The following is a 26,230-nucleotide window of genomic DNA, read 5'->3' on the forward strand; positions in this document are numbered from 1 at the left end:
TCGGGCTGCTGATGCAGTTTCATTCGTGAGCAATGTATCTGCAGCAGTGTGTGCCCACCGTGCATGAAAACAATATCTGGCTGATGCTCTGTGATGACACACTCAGGGATGTACTGTGACTATGGAACAGCAGCTGCTTTCTCTTCATCTGTGACCTGCTACCAAGATCCTGGGCACTGACTCCTCTTTTGCTTGCTGTTTTGATTTTTTTTTAATTATTGCCTGCTAATGGGAATGCAGTGAACTTTTTTCCTTGTGTACTTTGGCCTTCTACCGTTGGGTTTCATTGCTTTTTCATATCCTTGAATATAATGATCTTTCTTTTTCTTGGTCTTGTTGAGGTCATCATCATATCCTGTCTGATTTCTGCTATTCTTCACAGCCTCTCTTTTACATTTTAAACCCTTTTTTCTCTTTAAAAAAAAAAAAACATATTCTCTTTACGTGTTTGTTCTCTGCAACTCTGTGTCTGTCTCTTGTGAGCTGGTGAATGGGACTGCCAACCTGAGGGTAATTTAGCAGGTCTGGGGGAAATTGACTGTGACTCTGACCACCATCTGGGGAGAAGATTCCACACAAGAATCAGCTCTTCACAAAATTTGGAGTCTCACAGCAGGCAGTCAATCCTGGAAATGGAAGGCATCCAAGACCCTGGGAGTTCTTGGAGTATCTAGAGGTACATCAAATTGGAACAATGTAGAACAATATCAAAAGAGATATAAAATATGAATACCACGCTGCACTATGGATTTATCCAAAGTTACAAAACCAGGAATCACAGTTTTGGTATGATGCCGGTCCACAGAGGCCCCCAGGGAGGGAAAGACTCATCACCTTCTACAGAGGGCTGTGACAAGCAGCTGTTAATCTCCACTGAGGTCTTTCTTACCCTGGGCATTGTCAGTCTGCTGGAGAACATCCTCGTTATAGCGGCTATTGCCAAAAACAAGAATCTTCACTCCCCCATGTATTTCTTTATCTGCAGTTTGGCTGTAGCAGACATGCTGGTCAGTGTCTCCAATGCTACAGAGACCATTGTCATTGCATTGATCAATGGCCACAATGTGTCTATCCCAGTTGAGATGATTCGCAGTATGGACAATATTTTTGATTCAATGATCTGCAGTTCACTGTTGGCCTCTATCTGCAGCCTGCTTGCCATCGCCGTGGACCGCTACATCACCATTTTCTATGCCCTCAGATACCACCACATTGTGACAGCCCGTCGCACGCTGGCCGTCATCAGCTGCATCTGGACGTACTGCACTGTCTCAGGTGTCCTCTTCATTGTTTACTCAGAGAGCACCACTGTGCCAGTGTGCCTCATCAGCATGTTCTTCTTCATGCTGGTGCTCATGGCCTCTCTCTATGTCCACATGTTCCTGCTGGCGAGGCTCCACATCAAGCGGATTGCGGCTCTGCCAGGAAAAGCACCTGTCTGGCAGCGGACCAACATGAAGGGTGCAGTGACCCTGACCATTCTCCTGGGAGTGTTTGTGGTGTGCTGGGCACCCTTCTTCCTACACCTGATCCTCATGATCTCCTGCCCCAGAAACCCATACTGTGCTTGTTTCATGTCCCACTTCAACATGTACCTCATCCTGATCATGTGCAACTCTGTAATTGATCCACTCATATATGCCTTCAGGAGCCATGAGATGAGGAAGACCTTCAAGGAGATTGTCTGTTGCTGGTACAGCCTGCCAAATGTCTGTACTTTTGAGACTTCTGAATCATGCTAACATCCTGTGGGTGAGGAAGAGTCTTGATTGTGAAAGCAGTGATTTGCTCAACATGTAAATAGTGTCTCCTGTAGGCAATCTATAACATGCTAAACATTGCTTTGCCAAAATTAAAACATCGATATACTAAGATTGTACCTTAAAATGTCAAGAGTAGTGTCATATATTTTCTATGTAGATATATGTGCTCTTTAGCATACAGTCTGGATACATTTCTGCCTCAAAAATATCTAGAGAGTTAAGGATTTAGAAGTAATGGGTTACAAAGGGGTAGACATACCTTAAATTAAGAAAAAAAACTGCACTTAGCACCACTTTACATACTATATGTTTTGAATAGATAGGCTTGTGATGAGTGTGTGTAGACTTTAAACTGTCCAATGTTCTAAATTTTAAAACTATTATAGTCAGTGTAACCAGATTTCTTATAAACAACAATGTGCTTTAAGTGTGTACAGTGCTTAAAAGCAAGGAAAGATTCATACTAGCAAGAAAAATTGATCATTTGAGTGACTTTACTGAGTTTATTGAACTTTACATATTTGTATTGTGCATGTGCTGAACCTGTGGGTACAAATGTATAAATATCTTAAAAATATTTCTTTGGTGATTTTCCTGAGGTGATTACATGTATCTAATAAATTATTAGCTGTGCTTCATAGTGCAAAAAATAAGAGTTGTTCAAATAGCTCTACACAGGCTGACATTTGGAATTCCCTTTATGAATATAAGTACTGTTTTAAATGATCTTTTTTTAAGACATCACTTTCTCTCTACATGGGTTTTTTGATGTACTATGTACATGAAATAGCAGATCTGTTCAGCATACACTTACTATAATTGTGATGCATGCTGTTTCAGCCATAAAAGTGCTGCTCTGTGAAACCAAATGAAATGTTATTTTTTATTGTGGCATTTAATTAAAAAACAAAGTGTGGGTCAAAACATAGACGTGATATCTAGTTATGGTCTGATGAATGCTTCTGATTGAGTAATGTGTATGTACTTTGGTTTTGTTTTTTTTTTATGTGAATCTTTTGACTGACTTATCCGCTGCCTAGTAAATTGTGTCACTGCAGAAGTAATGTTGATGGGACTTCTTTTTTTCTACAATTTAAAAAACAGGGATGATATCAAACCAATTAACTAACGTGATTATGCTGTGATAAATATTGACTATAATAGATGTTATATTCTTCAAAGTAACTATTTTATACTTTGATGACAGTTTTGCATGCTCTTGGTGTTCTCTTAACCAGCTACATGAGACAATGATGCTGTTTCATGAGTCTTAAAGACATTCTCACATATGCATAGCACCTGTAGAATGGGGAACTAAAGTTCTGAAAGAAAACTATTTACTGAGGGTACATCTAAAAGTGTGTGTGTGTGTGTGTGTGTGTGTGTGTGTGTGTGTGTGTGTGTGTGTGTGTGTGTGTGTGTGTGTGTAAAATACATCACAACATTAAAACCACTGACAGGTGATGTGATAGCATCAGTTATCTTATTATTGTATGTGTGATTTATTAGGCAGCAAGTGAACAGTCAATTCAGTGTTGTGTTGAAAGCAGGAAAAATGTGTAAAAATATGAGTTCATATATAGGCTAATTCCTTTCCCAAATTCTATTTGTTTTATAAATAAAATAAGCATAATCCATTAGATTAAAATGCCTTTATTACTATTAAAAACATACATGCAGTCAGTTGTGTCCAAACTTTTGACTGGTACTATATATAAACACACAAATGCAATTTACAAGAATACCTTAGACCCAAAAATAGTCTGAAAGAATGCTTTGTGTCTTTTCAGGCACAACCTGCCTTGGTACTTCCGATGAACAGCACAGTCATAACTCACTATTCATCCAGCAAACAAAGACTACAGGCTGATTTTGATGTTTGGATTGTAGTATGAGGTGCTGTACCCAAAATGTGGCCAATTGACAAATTACTCATATTACCCAAGCCGCAATCTGACCCCAAGGGAAGTCCAAATATTTTTTTACACATTACATAACCCTGAGAGAATATAATAACTGACATTCTTCCCAGAGGTTAGTTCCCACAGAATACTGCAGAACAAAAAAGCCTTTGCCATGCATAGCTTATATTCAAATTATTTTTTAAATTACTTTAAACAGCATATTATCCAATAAAAATAGATGCATTAAAAAAAAAGAAACAATAAATAGTATATTTTGTTGTGGCATTTTATTGATCAGAACTGGAAAAAACAGCATGGAACATCTAGTGTGTTTTTTCACCCAGTCATTAATCATATAAGTTACAGGAATGAAGTCATTCATCAAAAAGAATCAGCACTGGAGTCAACTGAGAGAAGGGCACCCAGCTGACTGAGGAGGGGGAAGAAAGTCTCTGGCTTTTTCATGTCATATGCTCAAAATCACCATGTTCCCTCACAGATTTCAGCTTCTAGGTCTTGTACCCATCTTTGTGTCACTCAGTCTGCTTCCTTTCATTCTGACCCTTTGTAATGTTTTTTTTTTCCCTTTGGTAACGCAACAATACAGCATTTGCACTACTAGTATTCAGATAATAATAAACAAATCATGTTTAAAATAGATGTATGTTCTTGGAAAAATATACATAATATTGATACTTGGTTATTAAAATGACAAATCCTTTTAAAGAAATATAAAAATATATAAAATTAATATGTGTACATTACATTATTTTTTAGGTTTAATTATATTTTTAAATGTATTACAATGAAGGGCTGAGATAGGGAATAAATATATATATATATATATATATATATATATATATATATATATATATATATATATATATATATATGAACTCTTTTATCATTTATACATATGATTTGACAATTTTCTTACTAACTTGTATGTCTAAGATTTATCATTATAACTATTATGACTCTCTCATGTAATACTTGGCAAAAGTCAAAAGGTACACAATTTTTTGCATGCCTTAAAACATATACTTTGTGCTCTGAAGCACAGTACACAGGTATATTCTGAGTTATTACATCCAAATTTTTTTAACCAATTGTTATTAGATGTTATTACATGTCATTTAGGGTACATTTAATAAGATCAATTCCATATGCTGTGAAATGCTCTTCAGCGAGTTCTACAAAGATAAATGTTTAAAGTCATCAATTCCTGCTTTCTTAATAATACCCAGCAGTTAATTTGGTAAACGAGGTACGAGTGCACATTTCAAAGACAATTCATCCCAGTTTAAGACCTGTTGACTGTTATAGACGCATGCACATGCTGGACTTTTCATATCTCATTTGTCGTTGTGGTACCATGACAACCACATTCTTTGCCTCCTTAAAGTGGCTGCAATTTCGACCAGCACAGTTTGTGACAGAAGAAATGGTAAGTGACAAAAACTTTGCAAACATGATTTTCTTTGGAGCAGTATTGAAATTAATTCTTGAAAATAAACTGGTTTTGTTTTTAGAAAAGTGAATTAGTGAATAATACCTTACTGAATAAGATAGATGTGCTTTGTAGTGGACATATATATATACATATATATATATATATATATATATATATGCAGAACAGATGGAAAAAATCTTATATATATATATATATGCAGAACAGATGGAAAAAATCTTTTTAGCATGTCCTGATGTCCACTACAAAGCACATCTATCTTATTCAGTAGAGAGAGAGAGTGTTTCCAGAGAAAAAGAACATTTCGATCAGCGGTCCTTCATCAGCTGTGCAAGCGAAGTGCTTCTTTGTTGAACACCTTCAGACCATCAGAATTAAGGATTTGTCATTTCCAGTGGCAAAGTCATTAAAAATACTAATGGACACTGCATTAATGATATATCGGTTTGCAATGCCAGTTGTTGCTATGGCAGCAGTGAAATGAGGAAACTCAAAGAAAAAGAACTGATCTACACACTTGGAACTTTAGAACCCCATGGAATGAATGTTATGATTTAAACATCTAACATTTAATATATAAACCGACTCCTCCTACTACTAATTCAGAAGCATTTCGCTTGCACAGCTGATGAAAGACTCTGTCTGAAACGTTCTGTTCTGTGTACTTTACTACAATTTTGAATATTGAATCTCTCTCACTCACTCACTCTCTCTCTCTCTCTCTCTCTCTCTCTCTCTCTCTCTCTCTCTCCCTATATATATATATATATATTCCATATATTAATATTCCAAAATATCATACCTGACCATACAAAAAATATATCAAGAATATAGCTGTACCATGTTTTGATGTACCGAGAAAAATAATTATTGGAATATATATAACCTTGTTCAGATTTACCCATGAACAAATTTGCCTAACTGGGGGAGACTGGTTATCCCATAGCTGTGCCTTGGACCTGTACATAAAATTTGTTCCGGCCTAGAGGCCAAAACATTTGTGTTTCAATAAATCACTGCATAATATATACGAGGGCTGTTTGACTATCACTTCTTGACTTCTCCATGTAGATTCAGCACGTCAAAAGTATTTTCCAGGAGTGTAGCTTGTTAATTTATTTTCATTTACCATATAAAAATGAAACATGCTAGAAAAAAAAAACTTCAAGAAAGAATGAGAGGGCTATTTCTATACCTACTTGTGAATTTTGATGTTCAGTATCTAGTGATATGTTTTGATGAGAAACATGGCAAAGCTGAAAGATCACAAAGAAGTAGCTGTTTATCTGTGTATCCTTGACAAATCTGTTTGTCATGAATGCTGACCTTGCTCGAGTCTTTTAACCTTACAAGAGACCTGTTCATACGCAAGGGGCCTTGTCTTTTGAATAGCGCAGCTACTCTGATTTCTTTGGAGCGGTAGTTGTGGCAGGGTCACCATCAGTGATTTATCCACCTAAAATGTTTTCTACTGGTTGACCTGCACTTTCCCCTTTTTTTCTCTTGTCCAATATTTTAAACATCAACATACCTGATGAACTCTGTGGGACTACCCATGCCTCCTGGGTGAGATTTGGGAGCTTCCTTGCACATGTGGAGAGCTTCAGGGTGAAATAAATCGGCAGGGTGTGTGTGTGTGTGTGTGTGTGTGTGTGTGGATGGGGGGGTGTCACAGCATGATAATGTTGGTCAGAGGTTAGGGGAATTAATTCCTTGTTTTCCAAAAGAAAATATAGATTATTAATTTATCTGACTCCAAAATATGATAATGTTGGTAAGAGGTTAGACGAATAAAGCATTATGTTTTCCAAGAGAAAATGTAGTTAAGCAATTAAACAAGATGTATTAATTAACCAACAATAAAAAAAGAACATACCCAGTTGATCAAAGCTATATACAACACATGCCTCACAGTGAAAGAGGCCCCTGCAGAAATGTCTTATCCTTGTCTATATTCCCATCATATCAAAATAACAGGTTAACCAATGGGAATCAGATTGGTGATATTCACAACAACCTACATTTACATACAGTACGTCACACCTTTGGGGGAAGACTACATTTGCTTTCAGGAGTTAAATATTATGCTGTGTAACACTCAATAAACAAACATGTATGATTGTACTGAAGTCATTATCGTTTCAATTAAACAATATGCCGCAAAATGAGATCAGAGGTGCCCAGGAAATATATTGATATCACCAACATTCAAGAGATCAGTTTTAACCCACTTCTGTGGGAACTCTTTAAGGCACACATTCTCAGCTATGCTTATTTGTGTCCTCCAGAGACACAAGGGCCATCATTTATTACCACCCATGGGTTTTACATAGGAACATTGCATCCTACATCTCTTACATGAACATCACTTCCTGTACCCCTACAACATTGTTTAATGAAAATTAGCAACATACATGTAAATGTGAGTTCAACAGACTACATGGCTGCTAGAGAATGTTAGCTTAAGTACCAAAGCCAAAACAGGCATACTGGGTAAATAAAGTTTTTTAATGTAGTATATGATCTTATTTTCTCAAAATATAAGTTACATTGTCCTCTTCTCCCAAAAACCAAATCATTCCTGAAGGCAAGGGAAGTCCATCTCTTTCCTTTGCCTCTGTCTCCTCATCCCTAGAGACCACCAAAAGATATTTCCTCCACTTTTACATTTGGCAGGAGGTTGCAGGCCTGACCCAGACATCCTGCAATCATTGTCAACAAATCAGGGACAACCTGCAGTGTTTGTAGTGATTGGCCTCAATGTATACAGTTTATAACCACCAATAGATTTCGATACCCTCTGGTTTTATGGATTTATGGCTCTTGGTGTTAATGAGCTGCAATTGACTATTTTTGCTTATGGTATGTAGGACCATCACCTAAATGTATAACATGAAACATAGTTGTTCTCCTAATGGAAGTGTAATAATTCTATACGTGATATCTTCAGTTCCAGCAGCAGTGTAGGAAAACTCTGTGTCTTGTAGTTTAGAAGGGACTGCATGGAGTGTTTCACCAGCATTGTCAAGAAAATAAAAGAGCTCCATGCAGTACAACACGGAGTTAGGGTGTTGGGACCCAGCCAGCCTGTTCTCTGGCCCTGACTTGTACAAGGAAAAAATGAAAGTACTTGTTCAAACATTTCTGCCAGACAAGCAGTGATCAGGACATGTCTCTACTGGTAATTAAATGTCAGTTCATGGAAAATGCAAACATTAGATCTATTAGGCTGTTGTAGCAAATATAACATTAGTAATGTTTATTAAATTAAAAATGTGTTTGAGTGGGTGTGAGATGATTCTACAGCAGTTTTCAAACGTCCTGTCCATGCAAGTTAAAGCTGAATGATGTTCAACTTTCCAGCTTATGCATGTAAGACTCAATATGTTACAGAATGAATTCCTTCATCAGTTATACCCTGACTTATAGGACTTAAACTCCTTTTGCTCTCTTATGACCAAGCAGCAAGAGGTTTTGGAGTGTTTCTTTTGTAAATAAGGAAGTAGAGACATGCAAGAAGAGGCAGTTGTTGCACAGAGGATGATACATAATATGTCACTGAATGTTGGGAATTCTTAAAGTTCCTGTGACCAAGGACCTTCTGGCAGCCTCAGCAAGGGTTATACCTGTGCCAGTAAGCAAGAAAGCAGCAGAACAGTGTTCAAACAGAGATGAGAAAGGCCACAGAGGTGGACATGATGCGTTGAAAAAATTAAACAGCTGATAAAAAAGAAAATGACACATTTGAAAGTAGCATGCAGCCTGGAGAAAGACAAGATTGCAAAGAAGATTGCTCAGCAAGCTCAAGGGACATCAGGCAGCGTTAAGACCCAGCTCATCACAAAAATCATGCATACTCTGGAAAATATATGAGGAGAAACTCTATTAACTGAAAACCACTGAGTCAAAACTGCAATATAAATCAGAAAGTAGACATATGCCTTAATTTGTTTGTGACCATCTGCCTAGATTTTTCATCTTTAAATTTAACCTATATAGTTGCTCTTATGCTCAGAGATAAGAAACTATGAAGGCAATGCATTCTACAAAAGATGTTGTACCCTCAGCATTTCAGGGTTTCTGCTTAGAGAGAATAGAGATTTGTTACACCAGACACCCCACCCATGGGACACGCCCACTGCCACACAAACACACACACACAGACACACACACACACACACACACACACAGACAGACACACACACACACTGTACCTGCCTCATTCCCAATCACCTGATTATGGAATATGTGCACCTGAGCCTTGTTTTCCTCCTTTGATTTCTCCCCTATTTGAGCCCACAGGTGCTCTCCTTCAGTGCTGAGCATTGTGCACCTGTACACCATGCCCAGACAATTCTCTGAGTGTGCTGCTGATCTTCACCATCTACGCTTCTCGAGTCTTACTGCCACTTACTTTTGTTAGTGCTTTTTATCCAGCTCACCACTGGGCTTTCTTTTTGTTACTTTATTCTGACATGGATAATTAAGAACCTCCTTTACTGCACTCACGTTTTGTTCCCTTCCTGTCAGCATTAATACACTGTAACACATAAACAGTTTCTATAATAGAATTTGATGTTTTCAACCATTAAGAAAGGTCTTGGGTGTTCCTTTAAGGGTTGCTTTAATCTCAGACAAATGATAGGTGAAGCACACCCCTTTTCATTCTTCTTACTGGGAACATTTTGAAAGTAAAATAAAATTAAAATGTCCAGTCAATTGAACCACATCTCGTGTACCTTATTAACCTGGATTTGTCATCAAGTCATCATGGAGAGGCCAATATTAGCAAATATGCCCTCAGTATGTATGCAAAATTCATTGACGTGAGATCTCAGATGGCTTTAACACTAGAATGGCCAGGACAGTCATTTTGAGATGTAATAGCTTTAACAAACCTCCCATGTCCCATTATTATTGTGAATATTTTAGTATGATATTGATATGAGAAGTTTGCTAAAAAATAAAAATAAAAAATAAAAAAACAGCAAAAAATGACCTTACTGTAACAAATTTGCAAGTATTTGTATTTGTTCTATGTTACACCAAAAATAAACATGCAAATTTTGAATGGTCAAACTGACCTCTATGGCCATTTAAGCAATGCACTCCTGGTCTTGTTAGTGTCAAATCTATATGTGTAGATCAGAGCTCTCTAAAAGCAAAATGTTACTTCCTACACAGCACTCACTTGTGCAGAACAATATCACCTACTCATCATTACATAGGCTTTCTGTATTTCGTATCATTATAAAGGATTGCCTTTGGCATTCCAATGTTATTGTTTTGTGCAGTTTAAAAATCACTAATAGCTAACTTTTTTTGCTGTAGAGCACCAGATGTAATGCCACCTTTTGCATTGAAAGTACTTTGCTTTTCCACACACATAAAGCAGCATAAGATTGAACATGGGAGAAGGAGAATGTGAATACTTCTCTCAAGTACTGTACAGGTTTAGGAAGGCATACAGGTGTCTTCCTAAATCAGTCCATTACCGTAGAAAGTCTTTCTGCTAACAGATCCATTTCAAAGGGTAGTTAAAAAAGGCGGGGACTGCTGAACATGTACAATTGCTTTATGTGTTTGATTGAAGAAATAGTAAAAAATAGTAAAAAATGTAGTTAGGCTACTGAGCTAGTGCTACTTCAAGGTATGTCATTTCAGTTCCCTTGTGAACAATTAATCAATTTCCAGTTCTGTTCAGCGCTATTTCCCACTTTTCACTCATGTCACATCAAGTTACATGTCATTATGTGTCATTATTATTATTGTGTCACTATGATTAATGCTACAAAGATGTCCACAGGAGCCAAATGTGTTAAAGAAAAGGCCTATAGCAGACCTGATATTAAGCTCCCCTCCTTGACCTCCTTGCCCATGTGATGGGACCTTCCACATAGTTCTGTTTGGATATGTTCTGTCAGTGTAATCTTGTGCCTTTGTTTACATCCATATTCCCACATGATACCATGCCCCCCTAACTAACCAAAAATAAAAAACAGAACAATAACCCACTAGAAATACAAACCAACCAATGAAAATACAAAAAATAAATTAATAAATAAAAAAAATTAAATTAAAAAAATGGTTAAAAAAACAATAATAATATAAATAAATAATATAAATATATAAATAATATAAATATAAACAATAATAAAATAAATGAATATGAAGCACTCTTGGCTGTATCTGACAATAGCAGCAACACCAAAATAAACTGATACACAACGAGAAAGATAAGCAAAAATAGAAACAAGACCAATAAGGAGATAAAACAATGGGAGGGGGGGTGATAGAGACAATGAACTTGGTAAGAACCACCCAGGGTTGTGCACAGCAAATAAAGCTGGCTGATTGTCTTTTTGGGGTGTCCCATTAGGATACCATTACAGCAATCAACCCTGATAGAAATAAAAGCATGCATGAGTTTCTCTAGCACTGGTTTTATCAGGAAATCACATATCTTGTTCATTGTCTTAAGGTAATAAAATTCTGATTTAGTAACTGATTTGATATAAATGCTGAAACTGAGATCAAAGTTTATGAACTAGCTTAGAGCTTGTTTAGACTTGAGGGCTTTTAAATCAAAATAGGCAGCTAGTCTGTACCTCTCGTTGCCGTTCCACAGTATAGTAATAGTTGTTTTTATATATAATAATAATAATAATATAATAATTGTTTTATTCAACTGCAGAAACTTTTAGCCCAGCCAGTAAGTGATGTGCTCAAAGCATTTACAAAATGAGATGAGGGGACCATAGTTGTTTGAGGAGAGGACCAAATAAATCTAAGTGTTATTTGGACTGCTGTGGTAAGATAGCTAAAGCTTTGTAAGCTTTGGGCAAGAGAAAGTATATATAAGTTAAAAAAATAATTGAGCCCTGGAGGACATCACAGGTCACTGGCATTCCTTCAGAAACATTTTCCATTCAAACAAAGTAAAGCCTAAACCATTTTAGGACTGTATCAAAGGTAGAACTGAGATCAAGCATGTCATTCTTGCCAACATGCACAATAATCCATTTTACTCTTGTGTTTTCAGCAGGTATTATTAGAAGCTTTTCATTTCAGCTGTGAGACTGTGATGGTTGGCTCACATCAAAAAATATCAAATAAAATTTCTGGTTTTTCACACCATTTATAGAGTCATCCCCAAGGAGAAGGATGTCTGCTCTGTGAACAGGCTAGTGCTCTATGGCCCTGCTGGGGTGCTCTGACCGGCTGCTCTGTCCACAGATTAGTGCTCTATGGCTTTGCTGGGAGCTGGCTGACACTTACTGTTCTTTCTGTGTTATGCTCATTGTCTTTGGGAAAAGTCCACACTGAGGGCATGCAGTAGTTCACATCTGCTCTGCAAATGAAGTGATCTTGTTTGGTGCTGCAGTCTCTTAGCAGCAATTTTAGCTTTGGTGTTAGCATTAGCAGATAAAAGGGTTGTTAGAAATTCAACAATGAAGAGTCAAAAACTATCGATCCTCAGATTCCCTGTTTATTTGCATACATGGAGAAAGTTTGGATCATTTTTTCTTAGCCAGAAAGAAGAGTACTAGTCGAACATCAGTTCAACAACATGGGAGTGTGATCAAACTTAGGAAATATGAGAGGCACAGGAAGATGAGAAAAGGTAGGAGGACACATGGGGAAAAGGGGAGGGCTCGGCCAAGAGCATGCTACCACCTAATTTTGAAACCTGCCTCACAGCCAGTCACCATGACAACTCCCAGGGACATTAAGAACAATTATGGAAGCACAAAACCAATCCCAAAAATAATGGTCATATGAATTTCTTCAGGCCAATGCTACCAAGCCTCTTTTCAGAGGCTACTAATATTTGTGATAATAATCTAATTGGGCAAGCATGGACATGGGGTTCTTCACTGCTTGTTTCAGACTATACTGGGAACACAAAGTGCTACTTAAAAGTGTTTCCAGGAAGTGAATATGTCCCCAGTGACCTGTTTAGGCACTGATCCAAATATTCTGTAACCTCACTGTTCGTGATAGATTCCTTAGAAAAGAATGGGAGTATATAGATCACAGCAACTATTAGACAGTTCAAATCACATGGGAGTCATGAGGGTCTGATCCATAGCCACCCTCACCACAAACACTCAATGTGACTTTCTTCAATGAGCCACTTTTGCTTGTTAACATACAATGCCTTTCTGTCACCAGCCAATGTGTTCCTGTCCTTATGGTGTAAGGGAAAAAATATGTACACGTGTATGTACGGTTGGAATGTCCACCAAGTTCTAGTTCTGCTGCATTTATGTTGATCTACTCTGTAGAATGGACCGACTAATACAGGTATTATATGTCTAACAGCTCCACCTCCTCTATAACCTCTAGAGTGTTTTATAAAAACCCACATTGATAGGACATATAGACCTGCTAGTGTTCCCAAACAACTTAAAGGGCAGCTAAAAAATTTTAAAATAATAAATACAGCTTAAAATTCAAAATTCAACATGAATATGACACCTATTAATTAACAGTTAAAAAATACACAATTCAACAATTACTCTACTTTATAATTTCACTGTCCCAAAACAATCAAAATTCCTAAATGCAGCTACAATGTGTGCTTATTACAATGTTTTTGTACATATTCCATCTAACAACCAAGCAGACAGAGCTCAGCAAGATTGCTCCATGACCTTACAATATAAAATTATAAAATTATCACTAAAATCTACAACATTACCTAAAAAGCAAGAGAATTCAGCCACCAGTACAATATTTATTCACATACTTTCTATAAAAATCTCAGGGAGAGCCACATTTCACTGATCACAGTACACAAACACATCAGTCTTGGCAAGGTTAATGTGAAAAAAGATTAATTACACTTCTTAGACTGTGAAATGTTTGTTGGTGATGGGAGACCTAAGAAAATGGATGTGTACCATAAACCAACACGTACTAAGATTTGACTCTCAATTATACTGTCATGATTAATCCCTCCCAGCTTCCATGTTTTCCATGTTTTGTGTATTTTAGTTCCATGCTGGAGTTTTGTTTTCTCTGCCCCTCATTTGATTGCTCAAACCTGTCCCTCATTTCTACCTTGTTAAGGTCATGTATTTGAACCCTGTCTGATTCCCTGTGTTTTTGCTGTTCATTGTGGTTGTACTGAATGTATGTCTGATTATCTGCAAACCTGTATCTGTCTGAATGTACGAATGGTTCTCAAAGTTTTTCCTAGCATCTTTGTTATAGCCTGCTTCCTTTGTTTACCTTCATGTGGTTTTGGTTTGTGTTTCCTAGCCTTTGTTATCCTAGCCCTTGTTTTGTTTATCATGTATCCTTATACTCTCCATGTTGGCTCTTTGACCCTGGACTTCTCCAATGACTACGACTCTGGATTTGTCTTTAATAAATCTTGCTCTTCTGCATCTGCCTCCTGACCGCTCATCATTACATATCCACTGTAGCACAAACTAGAAGTCATCAGGACATTGTATAATAGAGCAGTCAATGTCCCCACTGACAGAGTGCCCTGAGAAAGGTGAAAAATCACACATTAAGTAGTCCATAGGCAAATGTGGTTATCCTACAGTGTACCAGAAAGACATAAGGACAGCCATTATCAAAGCATAAACATAGCATCCCAGTTGTTTCAAATCCCAAAATATGCTGCACCAGAAATTGCCCCCTCCCAGGATCATATCCCCCATCATAAGCAGAGCAATGTAGTATAAACCATTAAATGCCAGAAAAAATGCCATGAATTATATATTAGAGAACCCAACAGCCACAGGCAGCTGGCACAGCACAAATGAGCTACCTGGTGAGGCCAGGAATCTGCTGGCTACACCCACCTACAGGTCATTGATGAGAAGAACATCCTTGATATGGAATGCTGATTTGAACTGATTAAACTTTATGGGGTTTCCAATAAACTGGATAATCCTATTCAGACCAGGCATCTCCCAGCCATTGTTCCCAGTTCCTTACCTGATCCTGTTGTTTCCTGACACTGAGACTATGAAAATTGGTTGAGTTAGACTAACCCCTGAAGAACATCTATGATGCATGTAAGAGGGGTTGTGTCTCTGCTGTGAACAACCCCGCCACTTCAATTGTGCACTTTTCTAGTCAAACTAGCATGGGTCTCTCACATCTTTTCTGGTCCAATACTAATCGACTCAGGAGCAGTACATTCCTCTCTTGATATGCTCTTAACAAAACTTTTGACAGAAAATCTATCATCTGAAGAAGGCTCACTGAAACTACTTCCCTAATCATGTTACTTACTGGCCTACTTACAGTTTGATGGTTTTAGGGGTTCCCTGGTTAGCCTTACAAACATTTGTCAGAAAAGCTATCAGCTGAAGAAGGATCACTGAAACTACTTCCCTAATTATGTTACTTACTGGCCTACTGACAGTTTGATGGTGTTAGCCTTATACAACCCATCCATCTCATAGTCCACTGCGGAATTGATACAAGAGCAATTACTGCCTCTGAAACATGCCACTTCTTTCCATTTGCATACTGCATAAGTTTCCAGATGCTCAAGACTAGTTTCTAACCTCTACGTTATTAATCAGGTGAGACTAGAGGCCTGGTTGGAAGCTTCTCTCTGTAAACAACATGTTGGCATCTGGGCTTTAGGAGATGTCAGACCGTCTTGTAGGTGGTCTCCTAGTGGTGGCCTACTTTCCTGTGTAAAAATCCTGGGTATTTTAAGATGAATGTACTGATATGAGCATGTAAAATTATGTTTGTAAAAATAACAATATCTGTATTTCAGTGGCATATATGAGGCAGCAGCAGGGGCTTGTCTGCTTGTTGTCTGCAGGATGTAGAGATGACCCTGTAAACAAGTGGCTTATTTAAACTGGTCATATCTGTGTGTCTTTAATGGTACACTACTTAAATGCTGACTTTTTTCCTCAGTGAGCTACAGGATGCAGGGTGAGTGTCTCCATGAACACAGGACCCACAAAAGAAGCAAAAGAAGAAAAATATTGACTATATATTGGGTGATACAGGATTTATATATATATATATATATATATATAGATAGATAGATAGATAGATAGATAGATAGATAGATAGATAGATAGATAGATAGATAGATAGATAGATAGATAGATAGATAGATAGATAGATAGATAGATAGATAGATAGAAAAATTCCTGTCTCACCCTTCCAGTGAGTGGTCATATCTTTTCTTCACATTGAAGCCCCTAGGCCCCTGGAAGTTTCTGCTTGGGGAGACAGCATGTTTGTCAGTGGGGCATAGCTTACGTTCGGCAGTGCGGCAATAGAGAAGAACACCAAGAGGCCTGTTTCAAGGTGAGTAACACTTAGACTAGATTCAGCTTCCTTAGACCGGGTTTGGGAGGGGGCTGTGGGGAGTGGGGGGGGTTGTTTCTGCAACTGGCCCTTTGCATTTCTTATCTGAGTATAAGCCATGGTTCACAATGGTGCCTATTTAAAAAAAAAAAACTCTTGATAGCATGAGTGTGATAGATCTCTTTGTAGTTTTCCAGAACACATTTTCTTGTGTTGAGAGCTCTCTTTAAACCCGAGAATACTCCATTCCGTTGTACCGGAATTACTCTTACTAACAAGCCTCCTTAGAACTACACATATCATAACCTATCATGTGGGTGGCATTTCCATTTGAAGTTGGCAAAAAAGCACTTAAAAGTCCATTTCTCTTCAAAAAGACTTTTCAGACTTTGCACAAGTACAACTTTTTCCTTTAGGTTTTAAGAGAGGCATTTTACATTAAAACTTTCTGCTGGTTGATGCACTTTATCAGATGTGCAGAAAAGTGTAAGGCTTATTGACTGGTCTGAAATAAGCATATAGACTATGAATCCACAATAAGAGACAGAAGATGATCCTCTTTAAAAGTACTGTGCACTCATCTTACCCAGCTATGCTAACTTAAAACATATTAACAAACCAAGAATGACAATGTCCGAAAGATAAAACGTATAACAGGTGGGTAAAAAAATATTCGTGGGATCATACCGCAGTTCTTTGAGAAATTAGATAGGATAGGTAAGAGGCAGCAAACCTCAGAACATTTCACAAAAGTTTAATCACATCTAAAATTCACTTTTTTAACCAGTTGGCATAGGCACATTTTCATCTTTCAACTTTTGGGAATATAAAGACAGAACTATGTTTACACAAAACAGTTGCATCTATGCCTATAAAATTGGCTTTTATTCCATGCATAAAAATCAATGTCATTAATGATTCCAATAAGATGATTGTAAATTTCATTCATCTTCATCAATCTTCATTCAAGATTCATCTTCATGCAGACAACAAACGTTGTGGGTTGAAAGCTTTTTTTGGCTTTCCTCAGCATAAATGAATCTGGATGTAGCGTGAGGAGAAGGACAAAAGGGGACTGATCAAACCGTGTTACATTTTTTAATGCTCAGCATGCCCGTTTTGGTGCAGTATGGTACTCTTGGTTGAAAGTGGTTTTGTAACAGAAGCTTCAACATAAAATATATCTTAGTGACATTCTTTACCTGCACGGTTTTGAAACTGGGTCAGAGAGCTGTTGATTCAGTTCTGTGATAAATTTATGGAAAAGCAAGGGGATAATGGGTTAAAATTGCTTGAGGTGCTGCATTCAAATGTATTTAAGATCCACATCAAGCTATCCGCAACACTAGAATTTTTTTTTTTTTAACTAGCAGACCAAAATCAGAATAACATTTGGACAGGATGCCATTAATTACATGCAAAGTAGGTATCCAAGGTTTTGTGACATTCAGCAAATCTGCTGTTCAGTGTCCATGTATACCTGTCTGTGACCTAGATTTATTTATTTGTTCATTTGTTTGTTTTTGTTTGTTTGTTTGTTTGTTTATTGGCATGATGTTCCCTTGAACACATAAACTGACTTCACAGTTGTTGGGTTAGATGCATTTGCAATTCAGTACAAACTATTTGGCCTTTTTGGAATACTCCTTTAGCTAGCTAATGTTAATATTCAAATCAACATTAGAAGATACATGAATCCAGCCTATGTTAATCATGCTATCTTCTTCTGTGATGGCTGATGTTTATATATGTGAAACACATTGACATTACTGCTAAAGTCTGCCGCACACTCAAGTACTTTTCTTTAAGAAGTAAAGGACTCTTTAGACATGGGGATTGAGTTCACATGTAACCATCTTATCATTTTTCTTCATCATACCCCTACTGAAGGAGCTTGAATGTTGGCATCTCTCACTCATCTACTTCAGTACTTGTTCAGCCCTTAATGGAATGAATTTGGAAATAATTCCGGATCTGGAGGGCTTTTGGGATGCACAGATTGCTCGACATGGCAGATTCAAGAGGCGACAGGGCCTCCTCCAGTCTGGGTAAAGGCTGAGTGCTAATGGGGTCTGCAATTGTTCATGGTTCAACAGCACATTCCAGAAATGAGCTCAGGAATGATGAAAATGAGAGCATATATCCCTTGTATAGTGAGGGATACAATTAATGCTGAAGTAAACTTTTCCATGCTGCCATAGTGAAATGCTCTGTTTTGTATATTTATCACACTCAGATAATGGCAATATAGTCTTTTCAAAGTTAGTGAGCAGGCGATGATGTGGTAAGCCCAACATTAATGTGCTCCTATACATATAGCAGATAGTAGGCTATGAAGTGCAGTAAAATGAATCCTACTAGTTATAGGATAGTTTACCAGACAGATGTAGGGATATTTGTTTCTGAAGCACTGGTTTTCATATTAATAAGCCTGTAAGGGGTCAGAAATTATGCTTGATATAAAGGTACTGCAGCGATAGGAGGCCAAAATCCATAATTGAGGTGTCCTGTTTGCAAAGCAGTTTTCCCTTTTTGTTAGTCAGGTGATGTCTGAGTGGTTTCTGGCTTGCAGAAAAAGAAAATGCAAACAAAAAACATTTCCTCTTAATGCTCAACTCTATGCTCCTTCAGTTGACTGAGCAGATAAAGTATCTGATGGGGCTTTTTAATTATGTTGCTGTTCAGATTTCATTTTAATTAGCCGCTGATATGTTCCAAGAAACATACATTAGTCAGTAATGGTTATTGACTGGTTACTGATTCTAATCGTATCCTTTTATTTCTATAATTGCTCAAAGGCTCCAATGAATTATCTTGTTTGGTATGGGAGGGGTTTAGATTAAGTCATTGTTCTCACACCACATTACAATAAAATCAGTTCAAAATAGGGCTGCCATTAGCATTATAAAGAACTGAGATATTTTGATCAGTGAATCAGTTTGTGAACAGAGAGAAAACAACGTGAGAGAGAAGCATGTGTTCCCATGCTGAGTGGTAGAAACAGAGTATCCATAAGCACAATGCCAGATTCACTTTTATTTAGGAAGAGTGTATGGGCATGAGTGATGGGAGAGTCCATATGCTGAAAAGTGTGGTGAAGTATCAGCAGACTTGTTTGCTTGGTAAATTCATCCATATGATGTGCACAGTTACACAAATACAAGAATTAGGCACCCCAGCTCTACAAAGACCGGTGACGAGGAGCATCAGGAATGCTATTGAGGCATGTGGTGTCTGAAAATATGGTACAGGGCTGCTAACTGTTCCCTTAACAACAATGTAGAATTGAAGATTGTTTTTAAAAAAAATCCTAGGGGCAAGCACATCAGATCATTGAAGGGGAGAGTTTTCTTGATAAAGCGAGTTTGCTTGATAAGATAAGAAACAAATTCCAACAAACACAAACCAAAAAATAAGAAATTAGCAAACCAAATAAAGAAAGTAAAAAAAAAAAAAAACTTGAGGTGTGTTTTCCCTCACATAAGTTCTGGGGGTGGTGGGGAAGGCTTCCATGGGTCTTTCTTTCTTTCCCTGTTTCACACCACTTGTACCAAGACTGAGAAGGGGATAGAACTGTCCAAGTATATGTTGAGGGGAAAGGAAATGCTTCAGTTCATGCATATTCCATGGCCTTTGTTTTCACAATGTGGGAAAAGAATTCCTATAGGATCCATTACGAATCAATTAAACAAATAAAATCATACATTTACTACCAGTTTCTTGCTCCAGGTCTTAGAATGAAGTTTGTAAAACAAACCCTAGGATAGGTGGAGCAATTGGATAATCAACTTCATTCCTTTTCTATTTTCTAGAAGTTATAAACTACTGACTTTAATATGTTCTGTTTAATTTGTTCATATAAAATTTATATTAAACACATTTAGGAGTGGTTATCAATTTGTTGACAATAATGAAGTAAGCAACATACAAATGAAGTAATCAGGATGAATAATGCAAATGAATAAGGAACATTGAAGGAACAATATATGGAAACAATAGACACAATAGAACAGAATACTGAAACAATAGACACATCAAATAACAGGAGCAAACATCACAATTTGGAGATAATATTAAAATAGCCATACATTACTGGCTGATTATCATTTGACATCATTATATATATATATATATATATATATATATATATATATATATATATATATATATATATATATATATATATATATATATATATATGGTGAAGCATGATTGTGTCATCCAGCGTCATCCTATTAGGGTGCTTCTAAGCAGTAGGGACAAGAAAACAATTGTAGGATAGAGGAATGCAGCCAAATACAGAAACATCCTTGAAGAAAACCTTCAGAGCATTGTTTTCACATCATCATTATGGTTCATTAATTGTAGATTGATGTGTAAAAATGGCAATTATTATTTCAAAATCAAATCCATAACAGTAAAGTGTACAACAAAGGTTCTGAATATTTTCTGAATCCAATGTACATTATATAAATATAAATTAACTAATTTGCCTTGATTAGCTCTTCTGTGATTCAAAGTGGCTTCTTAGTAAGTTTCATGGTGTCCCTCTTCTTTACACTTGTCTCCATTGTCAGTTTACAGAATTTATTTCCTTTTCTAAAGCTGTTGTTAGGCTGTCTTCACAACTCCACAGTGCACCAGATGTTAACCATAAACTCAATCCGTATAGTAAATGCAGGTGTTGCAGGTGTGCATAAAGACATGTACCACTTTAGCTGGTGCTCTTGTAGCAACCCCGCTGAAACAAAAAACATAAACCCAGTTAATAAGAAATAATACATGATTGAAGAAATTACCTCTTTTTAAAATATATTTATAGAGAGTTATATAGGATGCAGGTTGGGTGTTTTTGTGAAATTCAAGGATTTTTCATTAAAGCACTAAAAGGCCCCAGATTTTTTTGCAATACCACATGGATCTCAATCAGTTTTAGAGTGGGTTGTAATTACAGTAAGGAATCTGAGCCAATAATGATTTACTGGGTTCAATAGACATGCTATTTTAATCTTTTCTATGCTTCAAGGTCTTCACGTGCAGCAAATATGAAGAAATGCAGAACAGCTTCTCGTAGTTGCCACAAATTATATGGATGAACTAAAATGTTCTGAACAGTCTGTTCTATCATGTCCCAGACATGCTCTATAGGATTAAGATCTGGGGATTGCGAAGGCCAGGGAAGCAAAGAAAACTCACTGTCATGTTCCTGGAACCAATCCTATATAACTATATGACCCTTGTGGCATGGTGCATTGTCCTGCTGAAAGTGTCCTTCTGGCATAAAGTTAACAGCTGTCATGAAGCGATAAAGTTGGTCAGCCACTACGCTTAGGTAAGCCCTACTGTCCAAATGTCCATTCACAGGTATCAAGGGACCCAGGTTGTGCGAAGAAAACCCCACACCATTACCCCACTTCCACCATCCTGAATTGGCCACCTGACAAGAAGGGCTCATTGATTCATAATGATTATACCATATTCTGACCCTCTCGTCAGCATGGTGCAACAGAAATCTGGATTCATCTGACCAGGTGATGTTCTTCCACTGCTCAGTGATCCAATTTTTTGGAGATTTGCCTCTAGTTTTCCCTTACACAGAAATGGCACTCAAACTGGTCATCTGTTGTTATAACGCATCCATGATAAGGAATGGCATGTTAGTTGGAGCATCATCATTGTATTCAGCTGCACTTTGCTTGACCATTCATCAGAATGATTCTTGACATCCGTCTCTGACCCCTTGATTTCAGGGAGTGGTTTATATTCACAGGTCCCCCTTTTGCTTTTTGCTTGTTGAAAATAGGCACAATGGAGTGCTTATTCTAGTCCTGGTTCCATATGAAAATGCAAAACAAATGTGACCAATTCTGAAGGTGATGAACATAAAAATGAATCACAATGTCACATTCCTTTGTCTTCCATGTCAAAATCCAGCTGATAATAACATATTGGCTATTGCACCACCATAGTCTCCACCAGGTCTGACAACATGGTTGCATGAGCATCAACACAGTGAACATAATGGAAGACTCAAACATAGTGAACATAACTTAAACATAGTGGATGCAATGGACAACTCATCTCTCAGACATTAGTACTTTTGTGCTTTTTCCCCTTTTAGTCTTACTTGGCAAATATTCCAATCATGTTCTTTACAGTTTTTAGTTTCTGTATAAAGTCCAGTGTCCAAGTCCAATCCCCCAGTGAGCAAGCCAAGGGCAATAGTGGCGAGGAAAAACTCCCTAGAAAATAAGGAAGAACCCTTGAGAGGAATTAAGACTCAAGGGGGGTGCATCCTCCTCTGATATGTGGTTAATGAAATGAAAGGGTTAAGATTTATTTATCGCTTGAATCTTTTATAAGGGATGCTACACCAAAGCTTTATCAGTTGTACACAGCCTCTATGTGGTTACTTCTCCACAGTCTTTGTGGCTCTTTAAACTGTTTTGTCTATTCCGGTCATGAGAAACTCCCAGCCTCCCCCCCCCCCCCCTAATATTTTCAGTTAATGGAAACAAATAATACTCCAAAATGTGAAAGTCAAAAAACTCTGCAATGACAGATCCCAGGTGACTTTCTGGGTGCTATTATTCTATTCCTGAGCTAAATCAGCAGACCCCAGGCATAGGTATATGGGTATGTGTATAAGTCATGCAAGGACAGGAATAGGGCCCTCCTCATCCCCATGTGTTTAAATTAATTGTCCTTCAGTTTATTTTCCTCACTCGCCAACTTTCTGCTGCACAGTGAAGTTGCTGCCTGCTTGTGTCTGTATTCTAATAAGTGGGAGGTGGGTGGTACTATTTGGAACAATGCCAAAATATAATACGTATGATCTCGGACACCCTCCGTCTTTCCTGCAGGCACTTTTCTCTTTTATACTGATTTTTATTAGTATAATGATATGCCGAGTTTCTCATTCACCTTCATGTATCAACAGTTGTATTGCACTAATGGTACCGACATTGGCAGCTCTAATTACATAAGCCAGTATGATGTGTTGTGTAGCAGTCCGTTCTGTCTAGAGGTTACCTTTGGGAGTTTAGTAATGGATCATTTGTTTTCCTTCATTTTCCCTTTTCTCTGCTCCATTTGGACAATTTTTTCTCTCTCTTTTTTACATAACACCCCACATTCACATTTAATTCAATACTAGATGTTATGTATCAATAAAAAAATAAATAATTATGTGTACTGCTAAAAGCTTTTTCTCTCCACACGTTACTGCCTGCTTGCTTATACTTCTGAAAATCCACAGTTTCATAGTCATACTTAGTCACACTATTACTATAATTGTAAAAACAGGGATTAAAGCAAAGTGTGTGTGTGTGTGTGTGTGTGTGTGTGTGTGTGTGTGTGTGTGTGTGTGTGTGTGTGTGTGTGTGTGTGTTTGCCTGTAAACTTTTCTTTGGCTAAGACTCATTTTTAAAAATGTCTGAAAGAATGTTCATAACATTATTCTGAAGAATTGATGTTCTTAAAAGAATGCTCTTTAAAAATCCTAATTATTTTTTACCTTTTTGCCTTCCTTCATGGCTTGATTAATGCAAATTATGATCTTAATTAGGACCAGCCAATCTCAAAATACAGTGTTAAATGTATATATATCACACCAGTGATAGGCATGAAACTTTTGAAACTTAATATTAAATACAAAAAAAAAAGGAAATAAAAATTAAAGTGTACAGACAAATGTACATGGACTATGTTATTGCAAACATAGCCTGCTCTATGTTAATTGTGCCCTCATCAGCCTTCATACACTTCAATTCCATGTTAAACAAATACCAACTCTGAAAGGCTACACAGTGACCTTCAATGGATAGCTGGGGGCATACTGATATGGCAACAGAAACCGTGTGCATAATTTTAGCTATCGTGAGATAGCAATTCCTGTTGAAGGCCCTTGCTTAAAATGTATAAACTGTATATTGCTTGGATGCATGCACATTTTTTAATAGCTTTTATTATCTCCACCAATTTCTGAGAAGTCAATATATTATGGTATCATACGCTAAATAAAATGTTATAGTTCTGTTTTGACAGGTATAAAAATAGAACCCAAGACTCATAAATCTTCTGATGGAAAAAAATATGCTATTTATCAAAAAAAAAAAAAAAAAAAAAAACTTTTCAGTACATTTCACATACGTATTCACCTGTTTCTTCTAGGAAGCTCATTTATATCAAGTATATTTTCACTGACCTAAAAAAAATCATACTTAGAGAAATTCTACCATACTTAAATTATTAGCTGGAGTATTTTCCTAGACACTTATTTAGGAGGATTACATGTCTTTAACTGAGGGAGGCGTTTTTATGTTTGTCCATTGTGCATATTCACATATCTCATAAAGACCATGTATACTCGCCAAAATATCATGTTTCAAGTTGGGCAAATTCTATATTCAACATCAGTGCTTCAGCGAGGGTTATGTTTTTCTTTCTGTAAATTTCTTCTGAATACTTCTTTTATTTTCCTTCTATAGGACCACAGTCACATTTACATTCTTTCATTCAGCACTGCACAATGAATGTGGATAGAAACTTATGACAGAGAAAGAACTCTGATGCTCTAGGTGCTGCTACCACCAGTGCAGTTTCATAAAGGAAGAAGGGATTGCATACACATAACTCAGAAGGCATCTGCATCCTTCAATCCCCAGGGTCAAGTCAAGGATGTATTTAGTAGTGCAATACATGCCACATGAATTTCTTAGGTTTTCTTTATCAGTGTCCAAAAGTTGTTGCAGGAAGTCTAATAAGGGCAGATCTAGATGACAACAGAAAGGAGCATTTACAGCATTCTTCAGTGCATATTTCTTTTATAGGAAGCAGTTCTCCATTTGTTTACTTTGTTCAACCCCTAATTCAGTAACAACCCCTTAGGGGGACTTATTTATATTGAGGCTATTTGTTAATGAATTCTCATAAACTCATTTAAAATTTAATTAAATAAAAAAACTGAAGCAAAAAAAACACTCTGCCTTAGAGGGTGAATATAGATCTTCCAGCCAGGACCATGAAGTTTACTGCGAAATAGGAGATCATTTACAGCATTCTTCAGTCTTGCTTTCTTCTTTCCAGTTGAACAATGTCTGTTATCTATAATTTGAGAAGGAAGCTCCTCAAAACTGCACTTGGTGGCTGGTATAAATCAAAAAGATCATGTCCCACAGTGGAATGTCCCACAGTGGAAAGCACCAAGCCTCCTTCCACTGCTTAAACATTATTTGATTTCTCTGTTTGTTGCGGGAACCTCTGGCAAAAACAAATGGCCACTCTGATCACTTCCCAGAAGGATAAATGAACAAATCATAATGTGCTGTCAGTTATTACTGCTAATAAATGTCACTTGTGCAACTGTTGTATAGAAGCAATATCATACATGAGATTGTGCTGATTATCTTTAGTACTTGCCCTGTGGCCTTGTGTCTATGACCGAATCACAACTGTGTTAACATTCAGTGTAACAGCACTCCCTCTTGTGTGATAATGCTTAATTAAACTGAACATGTATACATCCTTGAATGGTAAACACTTTGACAACCTGTGTTAAATGTGCATGAGGAAGGGTTTATAAACCATCTGCAATGGAGCAGTAATATTCAAGCCATGACTCAAAGCACTGCAGCTGTGAATTCTTTGATGATCACAAATTGATGCACGTAATCTAAGTAAAAGTTAGATTAATCCAAAAGTTCATTAAATGTGAAAAACACAAATTATTTTTCCCAAACAAAAGTAGATTATACTGACAGTATAATATTTATAGATTTTGCTAATTG

General features: G+C 37.1%; 1 protein-coding gene across 1 annotated transcript; it reads left to right on the forward strand.

Annotated features, from left to right (window-relative positions):
• The first annotated feature begins 647 nt into the window (after positions 1–647).
• On the forward strand, positions 648–2,758 carry LOC113590181 (melanocortin receptor 4-like). The gene has a single exon (XM_027030203.3). The coding sequence runs from the start codon at positions 726–728 to the stop codon at positions 1,740–1,742; it is 1,017 nt and encodes a 338-aa protein (XP_026886004.1). The 5' UTR covers positions 648–725; the 3' UTR covers positions 1,743–2,758.
• The last annotated feature ends 23,472 nt before the right edge of the window (positions 2,759–26,230 follow it).

Source organism: Electrophorus electricus, chromosome 15, assembly GCF_041902795.1.
Source record: "Electrophorus electricus isolate QZ-2024a chromosome 15, ASM4190279v1, whole genome shotgun sequence".
In the NCBI taxonomy this organism is placed as follows: Eukaryota; Metazoa; Chordata; class Actinopteri; order Gymnotiformes; family Gymnotidae; genus Electrophorus; species Electrophorus electricus.

Excerpts from the sequence above, each read along its gene's own strand:
- LOC113590181 (XM_027030203.3), top strand. The coding sequence starts at position 726 with ATGAATACCACGCTGCACTATGGATTTATCCAAAGTTACAAAACCAGG.